General features: G+C 49.9%; 2 protein-coding genes across 21 annotated transcripts; one reads left to right on the top strand and one right to left on the bottom strand.

Moving 5' to 3' along the window:
* Positions 1–224: 224 nt before the first annotated feature.
* PPOX (protoporphyrinogen oxidase) lies at positions 225–12,225 on the top strand. 15 transcript variants are annotated; one of them, XM_063811819.1, is made up of 14 exons: positions 225–396; positions 518–616; positions 1,063–1,157; positions 1,323–1,457; positions 1,594–1,709; positions 2,222–2,354; positions 2,640–2,803; positions 3,220–3,410; positions 3,885–3,945; positions 4,131–4,249; positions 4,635–4,745; positions 4,846–4,995; positions 5,131–5,173; positions 5,258–5,442. In XM_063811819.1, the coding sequence occupies exons 6-14, from the start codon at positions 2,311–2,313 to the stop codon at positions 5,398–5,400; spliced, it is 1,026 nt and encodes a 341-aa protein (XP_063667889.1). In that variant the 5' UTR covers positions 225–396; positions 518–616; positions 1,063–1,157; positions 1,323–1,457; positions 1,594–1,709; positions 2,222–2,310; the 3' UTR covers positions 5,401–5,442. The 15 variants fall into 15 exon arrangements, with proteins under 15 accessions (XP_063667889.1, XP_054528829.1, XP_054528823.1 ...); XM_016930787.3 differs by lacking the exons at positions 5,131–5,173; positions 5,258–5,442 and adding exons at positions 11,061–11,213; positions 11,602–12,225 and having other exon boundaries at positions 269–396; positions 2,659–2,803; XM_016930793.3 differs by having other exon boundaries at positions 278–396; positions 2,659–2,803.
* On the bottom strand, positions 5,534–11,746 carry B4GALT3 (beta-1,4-galactosyltransferase 3). 6 transcript variants are annotated; one of them, XM_063786662.1, is made up of 9 exons: positions 11,635–11,736; positions 11,124–11,318; positions 10,652–10,797; positions 10,027–10,293; positions 9,229–9,464; positions 8,098–8,288; positions 7,844–7,966; positions 6,451–6,555; positions 5,534–6,313 (listed from the first exon to the last, which is right to left on the bottom strand). In XM_063786662.1, the coding sequence occupies exons 4-9, from the start codon at positions 10,277–10,279 to the stop codon at positions 6,040–6,042; spliced, it is 1,182 nt and encodes a 393-aa protein (XP_063642732.1). In that variant the 5' UTR covers positions 10,280–10,293; positions 10,652–10,797; positions 11,124–11,318; positions 11,635–11,736; the 3' UTR covers positions 5,534–6,039.
* Positions 12,226–22,411: the final 10,186 nt, after the last annotated feature.

Genomic DNA, 22,411 nt, shown 5'->3' with positions numbered 1-22,411 from the left:
GGAGTCTTCTTGGGACCCAAGTTCCCTCTCTAACAGGTGGGGGCGCTCTCAGAGCCGAGGGGGAAGGTTTCGGGGATGGTGCTGGACCCGGACCTGTGTCCCCCAGCAGTGAAGGTTAAGTACTGGGAGGAAAAGAGGAAAGGCATACTTGAGTGAGGCTGCGTGCAGGCTCTGGGGCGACAGGTTTGGTCGGCGATGGGGGAGTGCCACTGTTGACAAACACTGGGTACGTTGCCGGGCGGCCCTAGCTCCCGTAGGCCCGGTCTGTTGCTAACATCAAGGAGCTGTTTATGGAGCCGCCTCCCCGTGGACTGGCCTTCAGTGTCCCTATCTATTCTCCCTACGACCAAAGCTCCTGGGGCCTTCCCTCTAGGGTTGTCACCCTAGCTGGACCTGGTGAGCTTGTGCTGGGGAACGCTAACTCCAGCATTAAGCGCTCGCCGCCTCGGTCCTGAGGAGGGCAGTGCCGGGTACGGCCGCTCACTCCCAGCTCGGCGCTAACACGGTTAACCTTCAGCTCTTACAGCTGCCGTCGCTCCGCCTCTGCCAGTTCAATGTTTTATTGGTGAACGTGATCCGGGGCCTTCCAGGTCCCGCCAATCCAGATGTAGGAGAGGTAGGGTCAGGCGCGTGCCGCGAGAACAGAGTGGACGGAGAGTAGGAGAGACCGAAAAGGCTGGGGGTGGGAGTAGCGGATTTGAAGCACTTGTTGGCCTACAGAGGTGTGGCAAGCAGAGCGCCTCAGAACTCAGGCGTACTGCCCGCCGCCCGAGCCCTGCGAGGGCCGATAGCGAGGGTGTGGCCCTTATCTGCACCCAGCAGAGCGCCGGCGGGGTACGGTCTTAGGACCTCGATCTCCTTCTCCCTCATTTTCTCTCATCCCTACCTATTGTGGGTGAGTCCTGGCCCCTGGACGGGGACCTCACTGTTCCACCAGCCCATCCGTGCACACTTAGTTTCCCCTAAAGCAGTGAGTGGCCGGGATAGAACGCAAAACCGGCGGGGCTTCTGGAGCGCAGGGTGTCCCCGGTCTGCCTGTCCATATCGCCCCCTTTCCCCCAGGTTTCCGCATGGGCCGGACCGTGGTCGTGCTGGGCGGAGGCATCAGCGGCTTGGCCGCCAGTTACCACCTGAGCCGGGCCCCCTGCCCCCCTAAGGTGAGTGCTCCACTTGTGCCAGAGGGAGCTTCATTTAATGCTCTTCCCATTTCCATCAAAAGCTAGATGGATCCTGGCCCTCTGAATGTGCCTCTTCCCCTCCCCTCCTGACCTCTCGCCGGCGGCTACAGGCGGTGCTGCAGTGTCTCTCCCTCTTGTCGCCAGGTGGTCCTAGTGGAGAGCAGTGAGCGTCTGGGAGGCTGGATTCGCTCCGTTCGAGGCCCGAATGGTGCTATCTTTGAGCTTGGACCTCGGGGAATTAGGCCAGCGGGAGCCCTAGGGGCCCGGACCTTGCTCCTGGTGAGAGGCTTGTGGGATGTCTAGGAGAGGTTGTGGAGGGGGCTTCCATTGGGGAATAGAGTTTAGGGGAGGAAGTATGTTTGGTGGGTCAGACCTTCCCTTAGTTTCTCCTCTTCTGAGGGCATGTGGAGAGCAGGTTTCTGAGCTTGGCTTGGATTCAGAAGTGCTGCCTGTCCGGGGAGACCACCCAGCTGCCCAGAACAGGTTCCTCTACGTGGGCGGTGCCCTGCATGCCCTACCCACTGGCCTCAGGTAACACCAGCACCTCCGCTCCTTTTACTGTGCCCTCATCCTCATATGCCTTCCATTTCTTTCTTTTTTCTTTTCTTTTCTTTTTTTTTTTTTTTTTTTTTTGAGACGGAGTATCGCTCTCGCCCAGGATGGAGTGCAATGGCGCGATCTTGGCTCACTGCAACTTCCGCCTTTCGGGTTCAAGCGATTCTCCTGCCTCAGCCTCCCGAGTAGCTGGGACTACAGGTGCCTACCACCACGTCTGGCTAGTTTTTGTATTTTTAGTAGAGATGGGGTTTCACCATATTGGCCAGGCTGGTCTTGAACTCCTGACCTTGTGATCCGCCCGCCTCGGCCTGCCAAAGTGCTGGGATTACAGGCGTGAGCCACCACGCCCGACCTGCCTTCCATTTCTTCATCTCCCTGTCAGCCTTCCCAGCAAAAGGAAGCCAAATGAGTGGAAATGACCCCAGCGCCTGGAGCTGGGGAGGTATGTCAGGAGCTTCCCCCTCACTATGCCTTTCTCCATGCAGGGGGCTACTCCGCCCTTCACCCCCCTTCTCCAAACCTCTGTTTTGGGCTGGGCTGAGGGAGCTGACCAAGCCCCGGGGCAAAGAGCCTGATGAGACTGTGCACAGTTTTGCCCAGCGCCGCCTTGGACCTGAGGTGACACTTGCCCAGAGACCCCAAACCTCTTCCCTCCTAAACCAGCTGCAGAGCTCCCTGTTCAAATCTACCACCTAGGGGCTCTTCTGTATCATTTGGGGATGCCCTCTTCTCTTCATACCCCACCCCCTCATAATTCCCAAAAGTCATTATTGGGAGTGAAGGCCTTCACTTCCATCCGTCACAGTGGGAATGTCCCTCAACCCAAACCCTATCCCACCCTCATTCCCTACCAAATAGGGGCTGTGGAAATCAGTCAGTGTAGATTATTTTTTGGCTCCTTAGTCCTAGTCTCACCCTTAAGGTGGCGTCTCTAGCCATGGACAGTCTCTGCCGTGGAGTGTTTGCAGGCAACAGCCGTGAGCTCAGCATCAGGTCCTGCTTTCCCAGTCTCTTCCAAGCTGAGCAAACCCATCGTTCCATATTACTGGGCCTGCTGCTGGGGGCAGGTGAGGGGGGATTGATTCAAAGGGTGAAAATATTAAGTACTGCCAAAGTGAGGGAGTGGGGACAAGGGGTGCTATTCAATGATTCTTTTTTTCTTTTTTGAGACGGAGTCTTGCTCTGCTGCCTAGGCTGGAGTGCAGTGGTGCAATCTCAGATCGGCTCGCTGCAACCTCCGCCTCCCAGATTCAAGCAATTCTCCTGCCTCAGCCTCTTAAGTAGCTGGGATTACAAACATGTGCCACCACTCCCAGCTAATCCTTGTATTTTTTTGTAGAGATGGAGTTTCACTATGTTGGCCAGGCTGGTCTCAAACTCCTGACCTCAAGTGATCCACCCGCCTCGGCCTCCTAAAGTGCTGGGATTACAGGTGTGAGCCACTGCATCCAGCCTCAATGATTCTTCTTTGCTTCCTCTGCAGGGCGGACCCCACAGCCAGATTCAGCACTCATTCGCCAGGCCTTGGCTGAGCGCTGGAGCCAGTGGTCACTTCGTGGAGGTCTAGAGATGTTGCCTCAGGCCCTTGAAACCCACCTGACTAGTAGGGGGGTCAGTGTTCTCAGAGGCCAGCCGGTCTGTGGGCTCAGCCTCCAGGCAGAAGGGCGCTGGAAGGTAGGGGAACCCCTGGAGTGTAATGAACCTGTCAGTGTTTCCATCTTTATCCAAGTGGCTTAACTAGGCCAGGGCCGATAGGACTGGAGTTCCTCATTGTTTTTGTGCCTTAGAAGCTACTTAGACATGGGCTACCCGAGAATCCTAGGCCCTATTTGTGAACCTTCCTCAAAGAGCCTATGCAAGTCTGTGGATAGAAGTAGTACTTATAAGTGGCTTAGAGATAGGGGAAAGAACCCAGCTTCACTGAACATTTCAGAACAGCCACACTGGCCTGTCTGGTCCACTTCCTGGAGTACACAGAGGAATGATTTTTTGTGAAGTCTACATAGTCACCCAATCTCTTCATCCTGGGTCAGTACACAGTCTCCCCGGCCACATGGGTGCCTGGGAAACAGAGTGAGGCACCAGAAGTCTCTTTTCACTCATCAAATTCTCATTTTCTGGGTCTCTCAAATGTTTTCATGCTCTCAGGTATCTCTAAGGGACAGCAGTCTGGAGGCTGACCACGTTATTAGTGCCATTCCAGCTTCAGGTAATGGAATAGCCACCTTCCCCTTCCCCAACCCCTACCAGTGAGAAGCAAAAGCTATACCTTCCTGGGTCAGCAGGACCACACCATGCCCCTGAACTGGTCATCTCTATGGGAGTCTAATCCTAAAGAGGACTGACAACTGTAATGGGAATGCCTTCTGAGTCAGGCCTCTGCCTGATCTCTAGTGCTCAGTGAGCTGCTCCCTGCTGAGGCTGCCCCTCTGGCTCGTGCCCTGAGTGCCATCACTGCAGTGTCTGTAGCTGTGGTGAATCTGCAGTACCAAGGAGCCCATCTGCCTGTCCAGGTATGATAAAGGGACGGAGAGGCTGGGCATGGTGGCTCACACCTGTAATCCCAGCATTTTGGGAGGCCGAGGTGGGCAGATAACAAGGTCAGGAGTTCGAGACCAGCCTGGCCAACATGGTGAAACCCCATCTCTACGAAAAATACAAAAATTAGCCAGGTGTGGTGGCTTGCACCTGTAATCTCAGCTACTCGGGAGGCTAAGGCAGGAGAATCGCTTGAACCCAGGAGGTGGAGGTTGCAGTGAGCTGAGATCTCGCCATTACACTCCAGCCTGGGTGACAGAGTGAGACTCTGTCCCCCCCGCCCCAAAAAAAAAAACGGGAAGGAGAGACAGCCTCAGCTAGAGCCCTTTCCTTCTGACACATGAATGTCCTTCTCTCCAGGGATTTGGACATTTGGTGCCATCTTCAGAAGATCCAGGCGTCCTGGGAATCGTGTATGACTCAGTTGCTTTCCCTGAGCAGGACGGGAGCCCCCCTGGCCTCAGAGTGACTGTGAGGAGGAGGAAACTTTGCCTAGTGGCATTTCCAGAGGGCTCCTCTGTGCTCCAATGTAGGCAAGGCCAGACTGATCAGTGCTATATTCCCTCCTTAGGTGATGCTGGGAGGTTCCTGGTTACAGACACTGGAGGCTAGCGGCTGTGTCTTATCTCAGGAGCTGTTTCAACAGCGGGCCCAGGAAGCAGCTGCTACACAATTAGGACTGAAGGAGATGCCGAGCCACTGCTTGGTCCATCTACACAAGGTAAGTTGGGATAAACTTCCCTCAGCTCTCCACTGAAGGCCTTGAAGACAGAGACTGGAACATTTGTCACTATGTCAGCCAAGGCCTAGGACATCAATAATAAACTTTTCCCTGCATCCTCTCCTCTCTTCTCAGAACTGCATTCCCCAGTATACACTAGGTCACTGGCAAAAACTAGGTAAGTTGGGAAAACAGCTGGGCTGAGGAGGGCCAAGGACATCAGACCCCCAGCTAAAACATTCCTTTTATCCTTTCCTTCCAGAGTCAGCTAGGCAATTCCTGACTGCTCACAGGTTGCCCCTGACTCTGGCTGGAGCCTCCTATGAGGGAGTTGCTGTTAATGACTGTATAGAGAGTGGGCGCCAGGCAGCAGTCAGTGTCCTGGGCACAGAACCTAACAGCTGATCCCCAACTCTCACTCATGAAAATAAAAATTGCTGGAGCTTGGCTTGGTCTGGCTGTTCTATCACCTATAGGCATAAGAATGCGGGGCAGCAAAGAGGCAAACTGTGCCTGGGATGCAGAAAGCAGGAGCAGATGCGAGACAAAGTCCTTTATTAGAAAATATATCAAAATCCCAGCCCCCTGAGCCAGGACCAGAAGAGGGAGCTATTCCAGCATAGGCAGAAAATGCCCAGGGAGGGGCTTCCTTCACCAAACAACTTCCCGGGAACCATAAATAGAATAAATATTCACAGAGGTCCGAGGAGAAGCCAGATCACTCTTCTCTCCATGGAAGAGGGAGGGGCTTGGGGTCCAGCCCTGCTCCTACTCTAGGGGCAGGGACTCCTAGGAATCGTCACATAAAATCATGACATCAAGGATTCACAGTCATAAGCCCTACAGGAGACCCTAGAGAGAGGGACCCCTCAGGTCTACAGGAGCCCAGCTCCAGTCCAGCAGTGAGGGAGAGGCCCCTACCCCCTAGCACGGCACCAGAGTTCAGTTCCCTCACATCCCTCTGAGAACAGTGAGGAGCTGAGGGTGGGGAGAATACAACCCCATGAATTCGGTTTCATGATTAAGGTAGACAGGAAGGAGGAGTCAGTGTGAACCTCGGAGGGCTGTGTGGTTGGCAGTAGGTAGAGGCCCAGGCCTGGCTGGGGGCCGGCGTTGCAGCATCTCTTGACGGAAGGCTTGGGAGGAACCAGGTGGGTAACGCGGCCCAGAAGGAGCCCGAGGACCCCGAGGGTCAGTCCCAATGTCTGCTGTGATGTTGGTATAAAGAGGCCCCAGCTCTCGAGCCAGCAACTGGTATGTCAGTGAGTTCATCCCATCTTGCGTCCAGGAATTCTGGGTACGGACCAGGAGGTCAAATCTGAGGGTTAGAGGTTGGAGACTAAGACCCAGAAAGGAACAGCCAGAAATTTAGGGACCTTTAGGATTTTCCTGGCTAGGGGTACAGAACCCTGAGGATCCAGTAACAATTCCCAGGCAGTCCTTCCTTCTTCCTACCTGTGGGGATTTTCCTCATTGCCCTTATCTCCTCGGTGCTTCACCATCTTATAGTGTCCTACAGATGTGGGGGGCCGAGAAATCTTCATCCCAGCCAGGCGCACCCTATGGGAAAAGTGAGGGTATCATGGGGGATCCAGAGTAGAGAAAAGCAAGGAAGGGATTAAATGTTTCTGTACACAAAAAAAAACAACTATTACTTAGTAGGCAAAAGAAAAAAAAAGCCCAGGACAGAAGTCAAACAGAAAGAAGGAAATGGCTGAAGAGAATATAAAAGCTGGATGTATCCAAATCCTCAGGGCCCAGTGCCAGTCACCCTAGGGCCTTTAAACAGTTGGCAACCTATTCCCTTGGCTTCCTAAAGGGCTCCTAGGAGCTGCCCTTGCAGTCTAGGAAGGACGCAGAGAGAGGCCATTCTGTCAAAAGAATAAGAAAAGACTGGGAGTTGCTGAGAATCTTAGTTAGAATAGTGACTGAGCTACCCCAGCTTCTCTCCCACATCCCCCATGTTAAGAAAAAGGTAGGCCAGGTGCAGTGGCTCACACCTGCAATCCTAGCACTTTTGGATGCCAAGGCAGAAGGATCACTTGAGGCCAGGAGTTCAAGACCAGCCTGGGAAAATAATGGGACCTTGTCTCTAGAGAAAAAGAAAAAAAAAAAAAAAAAAAAAAAAACGGAAGAAAGAAAAGAAAAGGGTAGAACCAGGTAATCAGGACCTTAAAAGAAACAAACTCCACTTCTGACACACAGAAGCATGGAGTGCAGATGGCCTGGGAAGGAACTAGAAGAATACTTATGTATATTTACAATTCACTGGGTATTTCACACACATACAGAGGATGAGAATTCACAGAGATGTCATCACAGAGGACACAGGGGGAATGGAGGCAATTGGTCCTGCATACCAAGCCCAAATATTCATACCACAGACATGAAATTGGGTCAGCTGAGGCTGAAGGTCAGAATGTTTCACATGCTAAAAATGAGTTGGCCCTGTGCCAATGGCACAGGCCTTTTACAAAGCGATTCTGGGAACATGGAGCAGAGCCCCTCTCTCCTAACCCCATAGGAAGTGGCCTGGCTGGAACCCCAGCAGAAGGCAAGACTAAGCTGTCTCTGGGCCCCTTTCCAGTTCTGGAATCCGACGATACTATTTCCTATTGATCTTATGTCCTCTCCCAAGAACAAACTAACCAGGAGACTGAAGGATGACACAATGGGCAGTAGCATGCAAGCCTGACCTGGGTATCCTAAAAAGACTAAGGGAAAGGAATGGGCTCAGTGCAGGACCAGGGAGCTAAAGGTTAGTGTTGAAGGGCTATGGTCAAAGGTGGTCTTAGAGGACAGGGATCCAAACTGGGGTCAGGAGGGAGGAAGTGGCAGGAAGTCTGACCTGGTAGCAATGTCATCATCCTCACCACCCCAGCCCCAGTATTCATTGGGGAAGCCATTCATCTTCAGGTACTGGTCAGGAGTAAGCGCCGAGACTCCTCCGAAGTACTGGGGGTACGGGAGGCTAGGGAGAGAAAGATCCTTGCATACCCCGAGTCTTCTGGGGACACATCCCCAACCACAATCCGCTTGGCTCTCCTCCTTCCACAGGATAGTAGGCTTCCCTGTTTCCCAGTACCCTTCCATGCCCTCTACCTGTATCCAAACTTGTTCATAGCAACGGCAACATGGCGGGGTCCCCGGGGGTCACACACATACAGATTGTGGTCATTTTCTGGCAAGAGGTCCACATCGTGCAAGAACAGGCAGTCCCACTCTTCATCACGCAGGGCCTCTCGCACCCCAACGTTCAACAGTTTTGCCCTGTTAAATGTTCCATTTCCAGCCTGGAAGATAATGGAGGGGAACCAGACTATGTCTGTAGGTGGCACGGAGAAAAGGGGGCTAAAGAATAAAAGTGAAGGCCGGGTGCGGTGGCTTACACCTGTAATCCCAGTACTTTGGGAGGCCAAGGCGGGCAGATCACAAGGTCAGGAGATTGAGACCACCCTGGCTAACACGGTAAAACCCCATCTCTACTAAAAATACAAAAAATTAGCTGGGCGTGGTGGTACACGCCTGTAGTCCCAGCTACTCAGGAGGCTGAGGCAGGAGAATGGCGTAAAACCCGGGAGGTGGAGCTTGCAGTCAGCCGAGATCGTGCCACTGCACTCCAGCCTGGGGGACAGAGTGAGATCTCAAAAAAAAAAAAAAGAAAAAAAAGAATAAAAGTGAAAAGAGGGAAATCAAAGTGGGGTGGAGGGCAAGGAGAATGAAAAAGAAAGACTATCTTTTTCATTTTTCCACTTAGTCATTTGACAAATCTTGCTTGTGTATTGGTATGGACCTGATACTTAGATGCTGCTGTCTAACATTTAATCCTGACAATTGGCAACCAACAATGGTGTGGTGTGGAACAGATGGTATATTAGTTATCTTTTGCTCTTTCCTCATGTTAGATGTTTAAGTATCTTGCTCACAGTCATACATGTAACAAGTGACGGAACTAGAATTTTAGCCCTATTGTGTCCAATTCCAACTCTGCACAAGCCATTCAATAAAGAAAAAATCACAGAAGAGTGTAGGACAGTGGGAATAACCTAAGCAGATTAAGGAAAAGTATGGGACTAACAAAGTTGGAAGAGCAGTGCCAGGTGCTTCTCCACACTCTAACAGTCTGGCCTTCTTAAAATTATTCTAGGGACCCATTAGATGAAAGTGAAGTGGCATGTGCTTGAGGCTTTCTTAGAAGAAAGTCAGTCAAAATGAGGTGGAGATTGGGGGTACCTGGTGGATGACATAGATGCCATAAGCAAGCTGCTGGCGCTGCAAGAAGGGGTGCAGGTGGTAGAGCAGCAGGCGCAGGTGGTGCTCCCGGGCACGATGAGGCACAATGATGGCTGTTCGGGAGCGGGGCTCACAACCTGCAGGGCGGTACCGGCCCCCTGGTTCTACCCGGGGATTCCGCTCCACAATCTCTGCCAGTGATGGCACTGGGCTAAAGGACACCGACACAGGACCCACTGTTGGGAAGGAATGGCAAGTAGAGGGATCAGAGGGGCAAAGAGAAAAGAATCAAACTCTAGGGTCTGGGAATACCTCTGACACTGGCAGTCTGGTTCTGGGGCTTAGTTCTCAGGGCTCACTCAGAAATCTCACATGCCTTGGATTACCTATCACTGGGACAGCTCTACAAAGGCTGGAAGGTGCAGGATCCTTACCTAGCCTTCTCTTCTTATTTTAGGGTTGCCTAACTTTCTCCTGTCTTACAGGGTTGGAAGCTATAGTTGAAGGCTGGAGAGACTTGCAACTAATTAAACCAGGGCTCATCTACAAGGAAAACAATTCCTAGCCTGGGGCAGGAAGAGCCCATAAAGAGGCAAGCAGTAGAAAGTGGAAACCCAATAGTCTAGTCTAAACTCCAAATTCAGAGTCTACTCTATCTCAACCTCAGCCTACCTGCAGCCTCAGCCTACCTATCCTCTTCTAAGTTCCACTTCTGCCACTCCATGCCTCCCTATCCCCAAGCCTCCCTGTCTCCGCACCTTGTCCTTCCTTTCACCACCTCCTTCCTCCTGCACTTACCTAAGAGAGGAGATCGTTCTGGACAGTAGGGCAGACCTTGAGGAGCTGGAGGACCCCCTGGGGCCCCAGGCAGGTGACTGAGGTTACTGTAGACATCACGAGGGTGAGAATAGTCAAATGTCGGCCCCTGATCTCGGCCAAATAGGGCACTGAGACTTCGGAAGCCCCCCAGTGACAGGTACATCATGACAGCCAGCTGGGAGCCCACAAGCAGGGCCAGCGTGCAAGGCCGCTCCAGCAGCCTCCGCAACATCCTGGGGGTGAGATCTAGGGAGGGAGAGGGGAATTCTGGGGGTAGGCAGGAAGAGAGCAAGCCAGCAGAGAGGTCAGTAGGTAGGGTTGAAGGTGATGCCAGGGGTAAAGAGGAAAAAGCAGAAAACAAAGTCACAGAAGGGAGCACACAGGTGCACAGTCACGCAAGGAAACAGAATGTAACCACCAGTAACCCTACCACCTGTCACTTCAGCCCAAGTTTCGCTCTCCTCTACCTCCCCCCAAACCACTCCCACCATCTACTGTCAGTCCTCACCCCCAAAAATGTTTACATCATTCAAATCTCATGTTCATTTCAGAAAGTCTCTAGAGAACCCCTCTTCCAATTTTAGAAGGGAAGAGATAGACTCACCTAGGTTCAAGCTGTCTTCTTAGGGATCATGGGGGCTCCAGGGGGTCCCGGGGGTACAGAGATGTGAGGCATTATCTAAAATTGGAAATGTCACAGAGGGCAGAGAAAGGCTCCATCCAGCACTCCAGCAGCGAATCTGGGACCAGCTGGAACAGAAGTGGTAAAGGATAACTAGCTACCGCCAGAGATCAGGATCAGGGTGAAGCTGGTTTCCCAGCAGGCGAAGTGAAGGAAAGTGGTTGGAAACGAAGAGGAGGAGCAGGAGATGGTAGGTCCCTCGCCTGTCTCCCGTGCTACCCTGGAATGATAAGTGTCAGGTTCATACTTAACCACCCCCGTACCCCCACCCCAACAGGACAGATTGGGGAGTGGGGACAGGACAGCTAATGGAAACATTGTTTTCCCCCAGACCAAGAACCAGTTGAAGTGGCGACAGAGTCATGACAGGACCGTGGAGTGGCCTAAGGAGTACCCAGGGCGAAGTAGGAAACAGGCTCCTTCTATTCTTCATGTGCCTGGGTGCCAACTCCTCAGGTGCAGGGACCGTGACCACCTGGGGGCTGTAAGCGAACAGCCCCGGAGCTCGGCGGAGAGTAGGGTGGGGGTGGCGTCCTCTACCTTTTCTACCTTTCCCCTCTTCTAGCGGGGGTGGGGAGGAGGGTTACTGCTGAAGAGAAAGGGAGAGGGAGAGCAGGGGCAGAGACAGTCAGGGGTGGCTGGAAGGGCTCACCTTGAGGGGCGTGGTCCGCGCTGTGGAGGGGGTTAAAACCCAGCTCTTTCGGAGCACGCCCATCCTATCCCAGTCTCTTGCTTTTGCCCTACCTACTAGCAACGTGAGCCCGCCCGGCCCCCGTCCATACTTCCACCTAGGACCCCGTCCCTGCTCAGGCTCGTCTCCAGGCGTTACCCAAAACTTCTCACTCTCTCGAATGCCCAAACCTTTATCCCAGGCCTCCGTGTCGACGCGTTCCCAGCGCACATACCTGGTCTTTTGCTGCCTGTCGTCACCGCCACCCCAACAGCCGGGGAGGCATCGCTGCCGCCATCTTGGAAGCGGGCGCTGCGGGGGCGGGGTCTCGCGTCATGGGGCGGGACCTCGGGGCGGAGCCACCCGGGCTGACTAGGCACCCGGTCCCAGACACCGCGTGGCCGGGGGCTTGTGAGGGAGCAGCGCCTGAGCCTGCCCACCTGGAACGCGTTGTAGGCGACCCCCTGGGGAGCGGGTGCGAGGGTTCAACTCCACTACGCAGACTGCTAGTGGGATTTCATTTCCTGCCGCTCAGATTTGTAAAAGCAGAAGCTCAAGCCCTTCATTTTCCTCTGGGCCGAGACTGATCAGGAGGCTAGTGAGCCGGTTTCTGGTGCTCCGCTGACCTCGTTATCACCTTGTGGTTGGCTGAGCCCTCTCCCAGTGTGTCAGTGGCACCCCCTGCAGCCTAGTGCCACTTAGTATCAATTGTTCCTTACGCAGGCTACAGCGTTGCGGACCGCTCTAGCGCATTTTTGTATTCCCGTTGTATCCCGCAGGCCTGGAAATAAAAAGCGATTAGTTAATAAAACAATGAAACATTGAAGGTGGAGGGAAAGACAGCGTCTTCTTTAAAGTCAAGTGATGTTTCCCCAGATATTAGAGTAAAATGGATGCTCCGTTAACATGCAATATGTTTACCTTACGACAAACACTACCCCCTAGCATATTGTGTTCCTTAGAAGCAGATGTTCACGCTGAAGAAGCAATCAGAGACTTGAATAACTCACAGAATCTGCCCCAAAAAGCCCATGGTCTTGTGTATCTTGTATGGAGGGAGGGATGTAAACAATATAACGTGATAAATATGCTGGCCTAGAAGTGGCAACTCATTCATACGTGGAGATTCTAGAAAGGCTTCCCAGAAGTGATGGCTAATGGGAAACCTGAAGGACTTTAAAGCATATCCTTCTGCTTTAAAGATTCTGTTTTCATGGGAGTTATTTTACAATTCATGTAGGTAACTGATCTGTATGCAAATTCTATCCTGTCTGGTAGAGGTTCAATTAACCTGCTGTTCCCCACACTGTGGGGAAAAAAAGCAGTTTTGGCGTCCATTTTCATATTCATTTCTGTTTTCCTGATCCATAAATATGTCCGTTCTCTAGATTTTCTCTTGTATTAATTATAACATCTGCTAGTTTCTTCATGAGTTAGGTAAAATAAACACGTGTTCATTTTTTTCTTAATTTCTTTTTTCTTTACTTTTTTTTTTTTTTTTTTTTTGAGAGGGAGTCTCCCTCCTGTTGCCCAGGCTGGAGTGCAATGGCGCTATCTCGGCTCACCGCGACCTCTGCCTCAGCCTTCCTCAGTAGCTGGGATTACAGGCATGCGCCACCACACCCGGCTAATTTTGTATGTTTAGTAGAGACAGGGTTTCTCTGTGTTGGTCAGGCTGGTCTGGAACTCCCGACCTCAGGTGATCCACCCGCCTCGGCCTCCCAAAGTGCTGGGATTACAGGTGTGAGCCACCACGCCCGGCCTTTTTCTTTACTTTTTTTTTTTTAATTAAAAAATTTGTGACAGGGTCTCACTCTGTCACCCAGGCTGGAGTGCAGTGGCAAGATCACAGCTCACTGCAGCCTCAACCTCCTAGACTCAAGGGATCCTCCCACCTCAGACCCGCGAGTAGCTGAGTAGCTGGGACAACAGCACATCCAGCTAATTGTATTTTTTGAAGACACAGAGTTTTACCATGTTGTCCAGGTTGGTCTCCAACTCCTGGGCTCAAACTATCTGCCCACCTTGGCTTCCCAAAGCGCTGGGATTACAGGCGTCAGCCACAGCATCAGGCCTCTTAATTTTATTTCTCTTTTTCCTACCTTCCTTCCTTCCCTCCCTCCTTCCTCCCTCCCTCCCTTCGTCCCTTCCCTTCCTTCTTTTTTTTCCTTTCCTTTCTTTTTTTTTCCCAAATACCCAGTCTTCAAGGAGAATTTTTTTTTTTTTTGAGTCGGAGTCTTGCTCTGTCACCCAGGCTAGAGTGCAGTGGTGCGATCTGAGCTCACTGCAACCTCCGCCTCCCGGATTCAAGCGATTCTCCTGCCTCAGCCTACCGAGTAGTTGGGATTACAGGCTCCCGCCACCAAACCCGGCTAATTTTTGTATTTTAGTGGAGACGGGATTTCACCATCTTGGCCAGGCTGGTCTTGAACTCCTGACCTCATGATCCACCTACCTTAGCCTCCCAAAGTGCTGGGATTATAGGCATGAGCCACTGCACCTGGCCTATGTGTTCATTTTTATGTTGGTATTGACAAAGACCATCTCCTTAACCAAACTTTCAACAGGCTCCTCTAAGGCCTCTTTTTGGCTAGGTCTTGTCCTTATGTGCTGTCTTGGGCCTGCCTAGCCAGTTATAGCAAGAATCCTGCCAAGTCAGTTTAGGGATAATTCCCTGCCCGCTTCTCCACCCTTGATAGCTGATCTATCTGATCACCCTCACCTGCCTTCAGGAAAGATCCTGTTAGGTCAGTTTAGCAAGAATCCTCCTAGCCTTAATGTAATTTTCCTTCCATCCACTGACTCTGATTCTGCTCATTGACTATCGCAATAGTCTTCCTTACTGTTTTAACAAGTGTCAGAATAATTTTTTCTTCAACAGTTTAAGGGTCATAATTTTACCTTCTTCTGAAAATTACCTTTTTTTTTTTTTTTTTTTTTTGAGACAGAGTTTTGCTCTTGTTGCCCAGGCTGGAGTGCAATGGCACCATCTTGGCTCACCGCAACCTCCGCCTCCTGGGTTCAGCCAATTCTCCTGCCTCAGCCTCCCGAGTAGCTGGGATTACAGGCATGCGCCACCACACCCAGCTAGAAAATTAACTTTTAACAGATGAATAGTGTTCCAAGCAGAGGAAACCATAAGTGCAAAATTCTGGAAATGAGGAAGAAATTAGGGAGTTTGGGAAATTAAAACTGGGCCCGCAAGGCTGGACAGTAGAGTGAAGGGAATGTTGAGATATGAGACTGGAGAGGTAAACAAATGCCAAATAATGAAGGACTCCACAAACCATGCTAAAAGAGTTTGGGTCTTATCCAGAGGGCAAGAAGAAGGCATTAAAGTGCTGTAAATAGAGAGTGCTATGATCAGAACTTTAGGAAATGTGGAGCACTAATTGAAGTAGTCAAGACCGGAGGCAGGGAGCCTATTTAGAAAGTTACTGCAGAAATCCAGGAATAAGATGAAGCTCATGCAGAATAGGTAATACCCGTGGGACTGGAGGGAAGAAAGTAACTTTGGGAACTTTCAGGAGGCAAACAGGACTTGAAGATTGACTGGATGTGCCAAGTTAGGGAATTGGACTCCAAGAGGACACCCAGATTTCTAATTTGGACCACTGGGTGGTGCCATTTAATGAGAAACAAAACTTAGGAAGAAGCACATTTTGGGGAAGGGGTAGAGATGACAAACTTTAGACATAATGAGTTTGAGGTGCCTGTGAAGGCTCAAAATGAGATAATGCTGGGTTTAAATACAATACCAACTTTGAAACCCATTGGCTGTGTACTGAGCAATACACTCTGGATTTCATCTGTAAAATGAACTCTAGCCTTAAGGGGTTTTGTGATCATTAGAACTATGGAAAACTTTTGAGCACAAATAGAAGCCAAGACAAAGCCTTGATTTTTTTTATTATAATTTTTTTTTTTTGAAGAGACAGTCTCACTATGTTGCCCAGGCTGGTCTCAAACTCCTGGGTTGAAGTGATCCTCCCGCTGTGGCCTCCCAAACTTGATTTTTTGTTTGTTTTACTTTTATTTTTTTATTATTATTTTTAGCTTCTGATATAGTATAACTCAAAAAGCCTTGATTTTTTAAGAATATCACTGTGTAGTGGAAAAGGCAGACTTAAACAGATCATTGAAATGTGGTTCTTGGCCTGGCATCATGGCTCACGCCTGTAATCCCAACACTTTGGGAGGCCCAGTTAGGTGGATCAGTTGAGTTCAGGAGTTTAAGATCAGCCTGGGCAATATGGCAAAATTCCCTTCCAAGAAAAATACAAAAATTAGCTGGGCATGGTGGCTCACAGCTGTAGTTCCAGCTACTCACGGGGCTGAGGTGGGAGGATCACTTGAACCCAGGAGTTCAAGGCTGCAGTGAGCTGATTGCACCACTGCACTACTCCAGCCTGAGTGATAGAGCCAGATCCTGTCTCAAAGAAGAAAGAAAGAGAGAAAGAGAGAAAATGTGGTTCTCCCAGAGGACCCTTCCTTTGAGCCTCTGCTCCTCCATCGCGTTCTGTCTTACAGGACTGACCCTCACTTTCTTTTTTTTTTTTGGGATGGAGTTTCTCTCTTGTTGCCCAGGCTGGAGTGCAACAGCATGATCTGCAGCTCACCGCAACCTCCGCCTCCTGGGTTCAAGTGACTCTCCTGCCTCAGCCTCCCAAGTAGCTGGGATTACAGGCATGTGTTACCACGCCCGGCTAATTTTGTATTTTTAGTAGAGACGGGGTTTCTCCATGTTGGTCAGGGTGGTCTCAAACTGCTAACCTCAGGTGATCTGCCCACCTCGGCCTCCCAAAGTGGTGGGATTACAGGCTTGAGCCACTGCGCCCAGCCTTCACTTTCTATCTCCTTCTGTATCTAACCATCTTCTTTTTTAGAGTCAGAGACTCACTCTGTCACCCAGGCTGGAGTGCAATGGCATGATTATGGCCCACTGCAGCCTTGAACTCCTGGGTTAAGGTGATCCTCCTGCCTCAACCTCTCAAGTAGCTAGGACTACAGGTGTGTACCTAGCTAATTTAGTTTTTTATGGAGACGGAGTCTCACTCTGTTGCCCAGGCTGGTCTTGAATTCCTGGCCTTAAGTGAGCCTCCTGTGAGCCACCACAAAGGCCTATCTACTACCTTCTGGCCATTCCCTTACATTAATTTGTAAGCTCCCTGTTTTCAAGAACCTTCCCTTCTGCTCTGTCTCACCCTGGCCACACCCTGGACTTAGTCATCACCTAGAACTGTTATGTTTCTGAAAACTTAAATTTTAACATGCTGGTTTCCACCACAACATCCTGTCTTTCTATATTCTGAATAAATCCTGGGGCCCACACTGGCCCAGTCATGGCACATAATACAATAGAAGAAACCCAGTTTAGTAATCAAAAACTAATTTAAATCTCTACTTAATTTCTCAAGGAAATATCAGAGACAGGGGAAAGGGGCAGTGGATTAGGAGCACATTTTAATGGACAGCCCAATGTCTTTAAAATCCTCTGTCTCGGCTGAGCGCAGAGACTCATGCCTGTAATCCCAGCGCTTTGGGAGGCTGAGGCAGGTGGATCACCTGAGGTCAGGAGTTCGAGACCAGCCTGACCAACATGGTGAAACCCTGTCTCTACTAAAAATACAAAAATTAGCCGGGTGTGGCAGCACACACTTGTAATTCCAGCTACTCGGGAGGCTGAGACAAGAGAATTGCTTAAACCTGGGAGGTGGAGATGGCGCCACTGCACTCCAGACTGGAAAACAGAGTGAGACTCTGTTGCAAAAAAAAAAAATATTCCTCTCCCTCTTCCATTCAACATTTTCTACTTGGATGTTATTTCTTCCCAAAACTATCCCTTCCAACTCCCCTCAGCCCACACTGTTGTTCCAGATCTCTCTCCCACTCAGCTCTTTCTCTTACCATATTATCCTCCAGTTTCTGGTTTTCTGGTTTGTTCTCTTTACCTCTTTACCTCACTTTGGTTTGTATAACATAGAAGAACCTGAACCTGACCTAGCAAACAGAAATCATGCCCCCCTGACACCCTCCCACCATCCATGGGTTCCCTGCAGTCTTACAGCTTTCTTTTTTTTTTTTTTGGAAACAAGTTCTCATTCTGTCACCCAGGCTGGAGTGCAGTGGCACAATCACAGCTCACTGCAGCCTCCACCTCCTGAGTTCAAGTGATCCTCCCACCTCAGCCCCCGCCCCATTCCCTGAGTAGCTAGGACTACAGGCGCGCACAAGCACACCTGGCTAATTTTTTTTTTTTTTTTTTTTTTGAGATGGAGTCTTGCTCTGATGCCCAGGCTAGAGTGCAGTGGCATGATCTTGGCTCACTGCCACCTCTGCCTCCCAGGTTCAAGCAATTCTTCTGCCTCAGCCTCCCAAGTAGCTGGGATTACAGGCGCGCCCACCACTGTGCTGGCTAAATTTTGTATTTTTAGTAGCTATGGGGTTTCATCTTCTATCTACTAGGCTGGTCTCGAACTCCTGGTCTGGTCTCGAACCAGAGACCAGATTCCCAAACCAGGCTGATCTTGAACTCTGACCTCATGATCCACCCGCCTCGGCCTCCCAAAGTGCTGGGATTACAGGCATGAGCCACTGCACCCTGCCTTTTTTTGTATTTTTTGTAGAGACCAGGTTTCATCATGTCCCCCAGGCTGGTCTTGAACTTTTGGCCTCAAGTGATCCTCCCACCTTGGCCTCCCAAAGTACTGGGACTACAGGTATGGGTCACTGTGCCCAGCCTTACTGCTCACTTCTAGAAGGAGAGACAGGCACCTCCTCCAGAAACACTTCTGTGGCCTCATATTCTGTGCTAGGTGCCCCTCCTTGATCATGGCACCTATCACAGAAGTCTGAAATTTTTGTCCTACTTGACTGTCTCAGCCACCAGATTGTGAACTCTGAGGATTAGGACCATGTCTTTCCTTTTATCATCCCTTCAATGTAAGCCAGAACTTTTTGCACAAATTTACAAAATGGCCCTTAGATCTGACCTAGACAGTTCCTTGATATAACTGTTTTCTCACGTGAATGCAGGGGTTAGAAGTCAGGGAGCAGACAAAGGAAGAGATATAAGGAAAGGAGAACTGGCCTTTATTGACCACTTACTAAAAGCCAGACACAGTGCCAAACATTTACATCATCATATTCTTAAGTCTGGACCTCTCTATAAGGCAGGTAATAGTACAAACATTTTGTAGGTAAGGAAACTGAGGTTTACAGAGATCAAGTAATTAAGGTTGCATCATTACATGTAAGTAAGTAGCAAGGCTTAGATTCAATTTGACTCCAAAAATCCATGTCCTTTCCACATGCTGTGGAATGTTTACAATGTTTACAACCCATTGGCTTATTTATTGAACAAATAAATGGGATAAACCGTCAATTCTCAATGCACGATTAGGTCAATTAATATCTTTTACTCTTCAGATCCATTTTCAGGTGAAAATTCTTACATTTTCCGCTCCCTACTACTTATTTGCATCTATATTATCTACAGAATGTGTTGGCCAGGCACCCTGGCTCACACCTGTAATCCCAGCACTTTGGGAGGCCGAGGCAGGCAGATCACTTGAGCCCGGGAGTTCAAGACCAGCCTGGGCAACATGGAAAACCCCGTCTCTATACTAAAAATACAAAAAATTAGCCGGGCATGGTGGTGCATACCTGTAATCCCAGCTACTTGGCAGGCTGAGGCAGGAGAATCACTTGAACCTGGGAGGTGGAGGTTGCAGTGAGCCGAGATCACGCCATTGCACTCTAGCCTGGGTGACAGAATGAGAATCTGTCTTAAAAAAAGAAAAAAAAGAAGAAAAAGAAAGGCGGGGGAGGAGGGGGGAGGGATAGCATTAGGAGATATACCTAATGCTAAATGACGAGTTAATGGGTGCAGCACACCAGCATGGCACATGTATACATATGTAACTAACCTGCACATTGTGCACATGTACCCTAAAACTTAAAGTATAATAATAATAAAATAAATTAAAAAAAAAAAAGAGAGAATGTGCTAGTGTGTCTCTGTGAAGTTGGATGTGTGTATGTCAATGTGTCACTGTTGGTGTGGGTGTATGGTGCCTGTTTGTTGTCCCAAGACTGTGAGGGATACTTAATCTACTTCCTCCCCTCCCTTTCCTTCCTAATGCTACTTAAGTACCCTGGGTCTGTCCCCATGTAAGATCCTGCCTGGGGAAGTTGTTCAGTGTTGTTGCTCCCCCGCCTTCCCTGACCCCCCTCTTTCTGAGCATTTTTAGCACTCGTGGTTTCCTCCAGCTGTCATCTGGTTTCTCGTGGTGCCAATGATTTTGGCTTGGCCCCAGCAACAGTCAATGGGGAAGGTACTCAATTGGTTCACAAACATCCTCTCAGCCAATAAAATGTTAATACATTGAAATCCACTTTCTTCTCCCTTCCTCCCCCACAAGCCCTGACCAATGAGATGCTAGTTTTGTCACTTACTGCCAATCTGGTATTTTAGAAAACAAAATACTGTAATACTGTATGAAGATTACAGAAATGAAACTAGAGATGGAATAGAAGTGTAAATGCCGATTCCACAGCACCCTCCAGGAACCCTGGCTGTCCCACCTCCATTACAAAAATAGTGGCTGGACAAATGTCCAGATTTCCTCTGTTTGAACCACAGAAGCAGAGAATCTCAGGGGCAGAAGGGACTTTAGGAAATTGGCCCAACTTATTGCTTCAACTTCCTCCCCCACCTCAAACACATACTCATGCACAACACTTGCCATCTCATAAAATGGTTGTCCAAACTCTTCTTGAACTTCTCTAGGGACAGGGTTCTAATCCCTTGTCATTCAATGCCTTTTCTTTTTCCATTTCCTCTTTTCATCTCCAGGACCAGATACTTGAATTGTTTCAGTGCCTCCTTACTTCCTGTTATTACTGTTTCTGTTCCTCCTTATATATCTACACCCCAGCTCAGGCCCATGAGGGCAATAAGTAGGCAGATGGGAAACGGAGCTCACTGTGGCTCTTACAGGGAGATATGTGCCCCCCCACAACCCCATCCCTAGCAAGAACTTGTTGGACTCCTATTAGGTAAAGCCTACCTACAATCTGGGTCTTGGAAGTGTGGTAAGGCAGAGACCGTTCCAGAAAAGGGTCAGGCCTTGCCTGGGATTGAGGGCTGAGATGCCCATCACTTCTCTTCGATGAGCTAGCTCTCTCTGCCCCTCTTTCACTCTAGCTCCTGCTTACTTACCCAATCACAGAGGTGGCCCCTAAGCTCAGTCTCATTTTCAGAAAAACTTACTTATGCCAGTGAGAACCCTACTTGGTGAGCGAAGGGCTTTCTCTTAAAATAACAGGCAGAAAAGTGATTTAAAAGTGAATCTACACCTGTAGTCCAAGCTACTCAGGAGGCTGAGGTGGGAGGATTACTCGAGCCCAGGAGTTCAAGGCTGTAGTAAGTTATGATGGTGCCACTGCACTCCAACCTGAGCCACAGAGCGAGACTGTCTCAAAAGAAAAGGCCAGGCATGGTGGTTCACACTGGTCATCCCAACACTTTGGGAGATCGAGGTGGGAAGATCCCTTGAGGCCAGGAGTTCAAGACCAGCCTGGGCAATATGATAAGACCTCGTCTCAACCAAAAAAAAAAAAGTAAATTAGCTGGGTGTGGTAGCTCGTGCCTGTAGTCCTAGGTACTCAGGAGGTTGAGGTGGGAGGGTTGCTTGAGCCTGAGAGTTCAAGGCTGCAGTGAGCCAAGATCACACCACTGTACTCCCGCCTGGTCAACAAAGGGAGACCCTATCTAAAAAAAAAAAAGTGTATCTCCATGAACATTAAAGGAAAGTGAGAAGGGCTATCATGATGACCTGTTCTCCAGGGCCCAGCCCAAGGTAGCCCTCCATAACTCTCATAGTCCATTCAGTTCAGGGCTCATTAGGCTCTTATCTTCTAGTCCCTTTTACTGTCCCATTGCTTCTGTTTGCGGGGAAGGTGGAGTGGGAGCAGTATACAACCTCCCCTGCCCAGAATGCAGTGTGAACCCCTTTAGGACAGTCGTATATATTGTTTGTATTTGTACTTTACATCTACTTATCACAGAACTCTGCTCATTGTACCATCAACTCATAGTATCAAGGTCCATAAACATACTATCTGTGGTCTCATTTTGCAAACTAGATGAAACGAGTAAAGATCACTATTGTCTTGTCTCCATCTTCTTCAGCCTGGTTAGTAGGAGGACCACAGGAAGGGCCAGGGGGCCAATCCTAGCAGGGAGAACTGTGTTTACTGGAGAGAAGAGAGTGTGGGCAGTCTTTTCTCATTGCTGCAGAGGAAGCAGGCGCTGTGCTGGCTGGTGTAGAGTACAGGGTGCTGTATAAGGCACTGCCTGGTACAGAACTTGATTAGCAAAGCCCAGATCCAGTAAGCATAGCACATATAACCACTACAACCTCCGCGGCCTGCCTCAACCCCATAGTCCCAGCTTCACATTCCAAGGAGTATTTGGCATCCCAGCTAGGGGCTGCTATGGCAGAGTGAAGTGCCTTTGGTTCCCCCATTCTTCACTCTTCCACCTCAACCTCAGGGTCTTCTTTACCTATAGTTTCTCCCACAACCCCACATCCAGTACCTTCCCCAATCCCTAGCAGTCCTGCGTCTGCCTCTCAAAACTCCAAATTCTTGCAGGGTCTACCTACCACCCTTGCCCATCCCTGTTCCATCCATGACACATAGAGGACTGCCCAAGTTCTTTTTTTTTTTTTTTTTTTTTTTGAGATGGAGTCTCACTCTATCGCCCAGACTGGAGTGCAGTGGTGCAATTTCGGCTCACTGCAACCTCCACCTCCCAGGTTCAAGCGATCCTCCTGCCTCAGCCTCATGAGTAGCTGGGACTATAGGCGCTTGCCACCACACCTGGCTAATTTTTTGTATTTTTTTTTAGTAGAGATGGGGTTTCACCATGTTGGCCTGGCTGGTTTTGAACCTCAGCCTCCCAAAGTGCTGAGATTACAGGTGTGAGCCACCATGCCTGGCCCTTT

This window comes from Pan troglodytes, chromosome 1 (assembly GCF_028858775.2).
Source record: "Pan troglodytes isolate AG18354 chromosome 1, NHGRI_mPanTro3-v2.0_pri, whole genome shotgun sequence".
Lineage (NCBI taxonomy): Eukaryota > Metazoa > Chordata > Mammalia > Primates > Hominidae > Pan > Pan troglodytes.
This window is presented reverse-complemented; position numbering and strand designations above follow the sequence as displayed.

What these genes read in the sequence shown, in the direction of transcription:
- B4GALT3 (XM_009433772.2), bottom strand. Translation starts at nt 10,279, where the DNA reads ATGTTGCGGAGGCTGCTGGAGCGGCCTTGCACGCTGGCCCTGCTTGTG. An exon ending in AGAACGATCTCCTCTCTTAG is followed by an intron (nt 9,465 to 10,026) that starts GTAAGTGCAGGA and finishes CCTTCCCAACAG; the next exon opens with TGGGTCCTGTGTCGGTGTCC. An exon ending in GATGATGACATTGCTACCAG is followed by an intron (nt 6,556 to 7,843) that starts GTCAGACTTCCT and finishes CTTTTCCCATAG; the next exon opens with GGTGCGCCTGGCTGGGATGA.
- PPOX (XM_016930787.3), top strand. Translation starts at nt 291, where the DNA reads ATGGAGCCGCCTCCCCGTGGACTGGCCTTCAGTGTCCCTATCTATTCT. An exon ending in GCCCTACCCACTGGCCTCAG is followed by an intron (nt 1,710 to 2,221) that starts GTAACACCAGCA and finishes TTCTCCATGCAG; the next exon opens with GGGGCTACTCCGCCCTTCAC. An exon ending in AGCGCCGCCTTGGACCTGAG is followed by an intron (nt 2,355 to 2,658) that starts GTGACACTTGCC and finishes CTCACCCTTAAG; the next exon opens with GTGGCGTCTCTAGCCATGGA.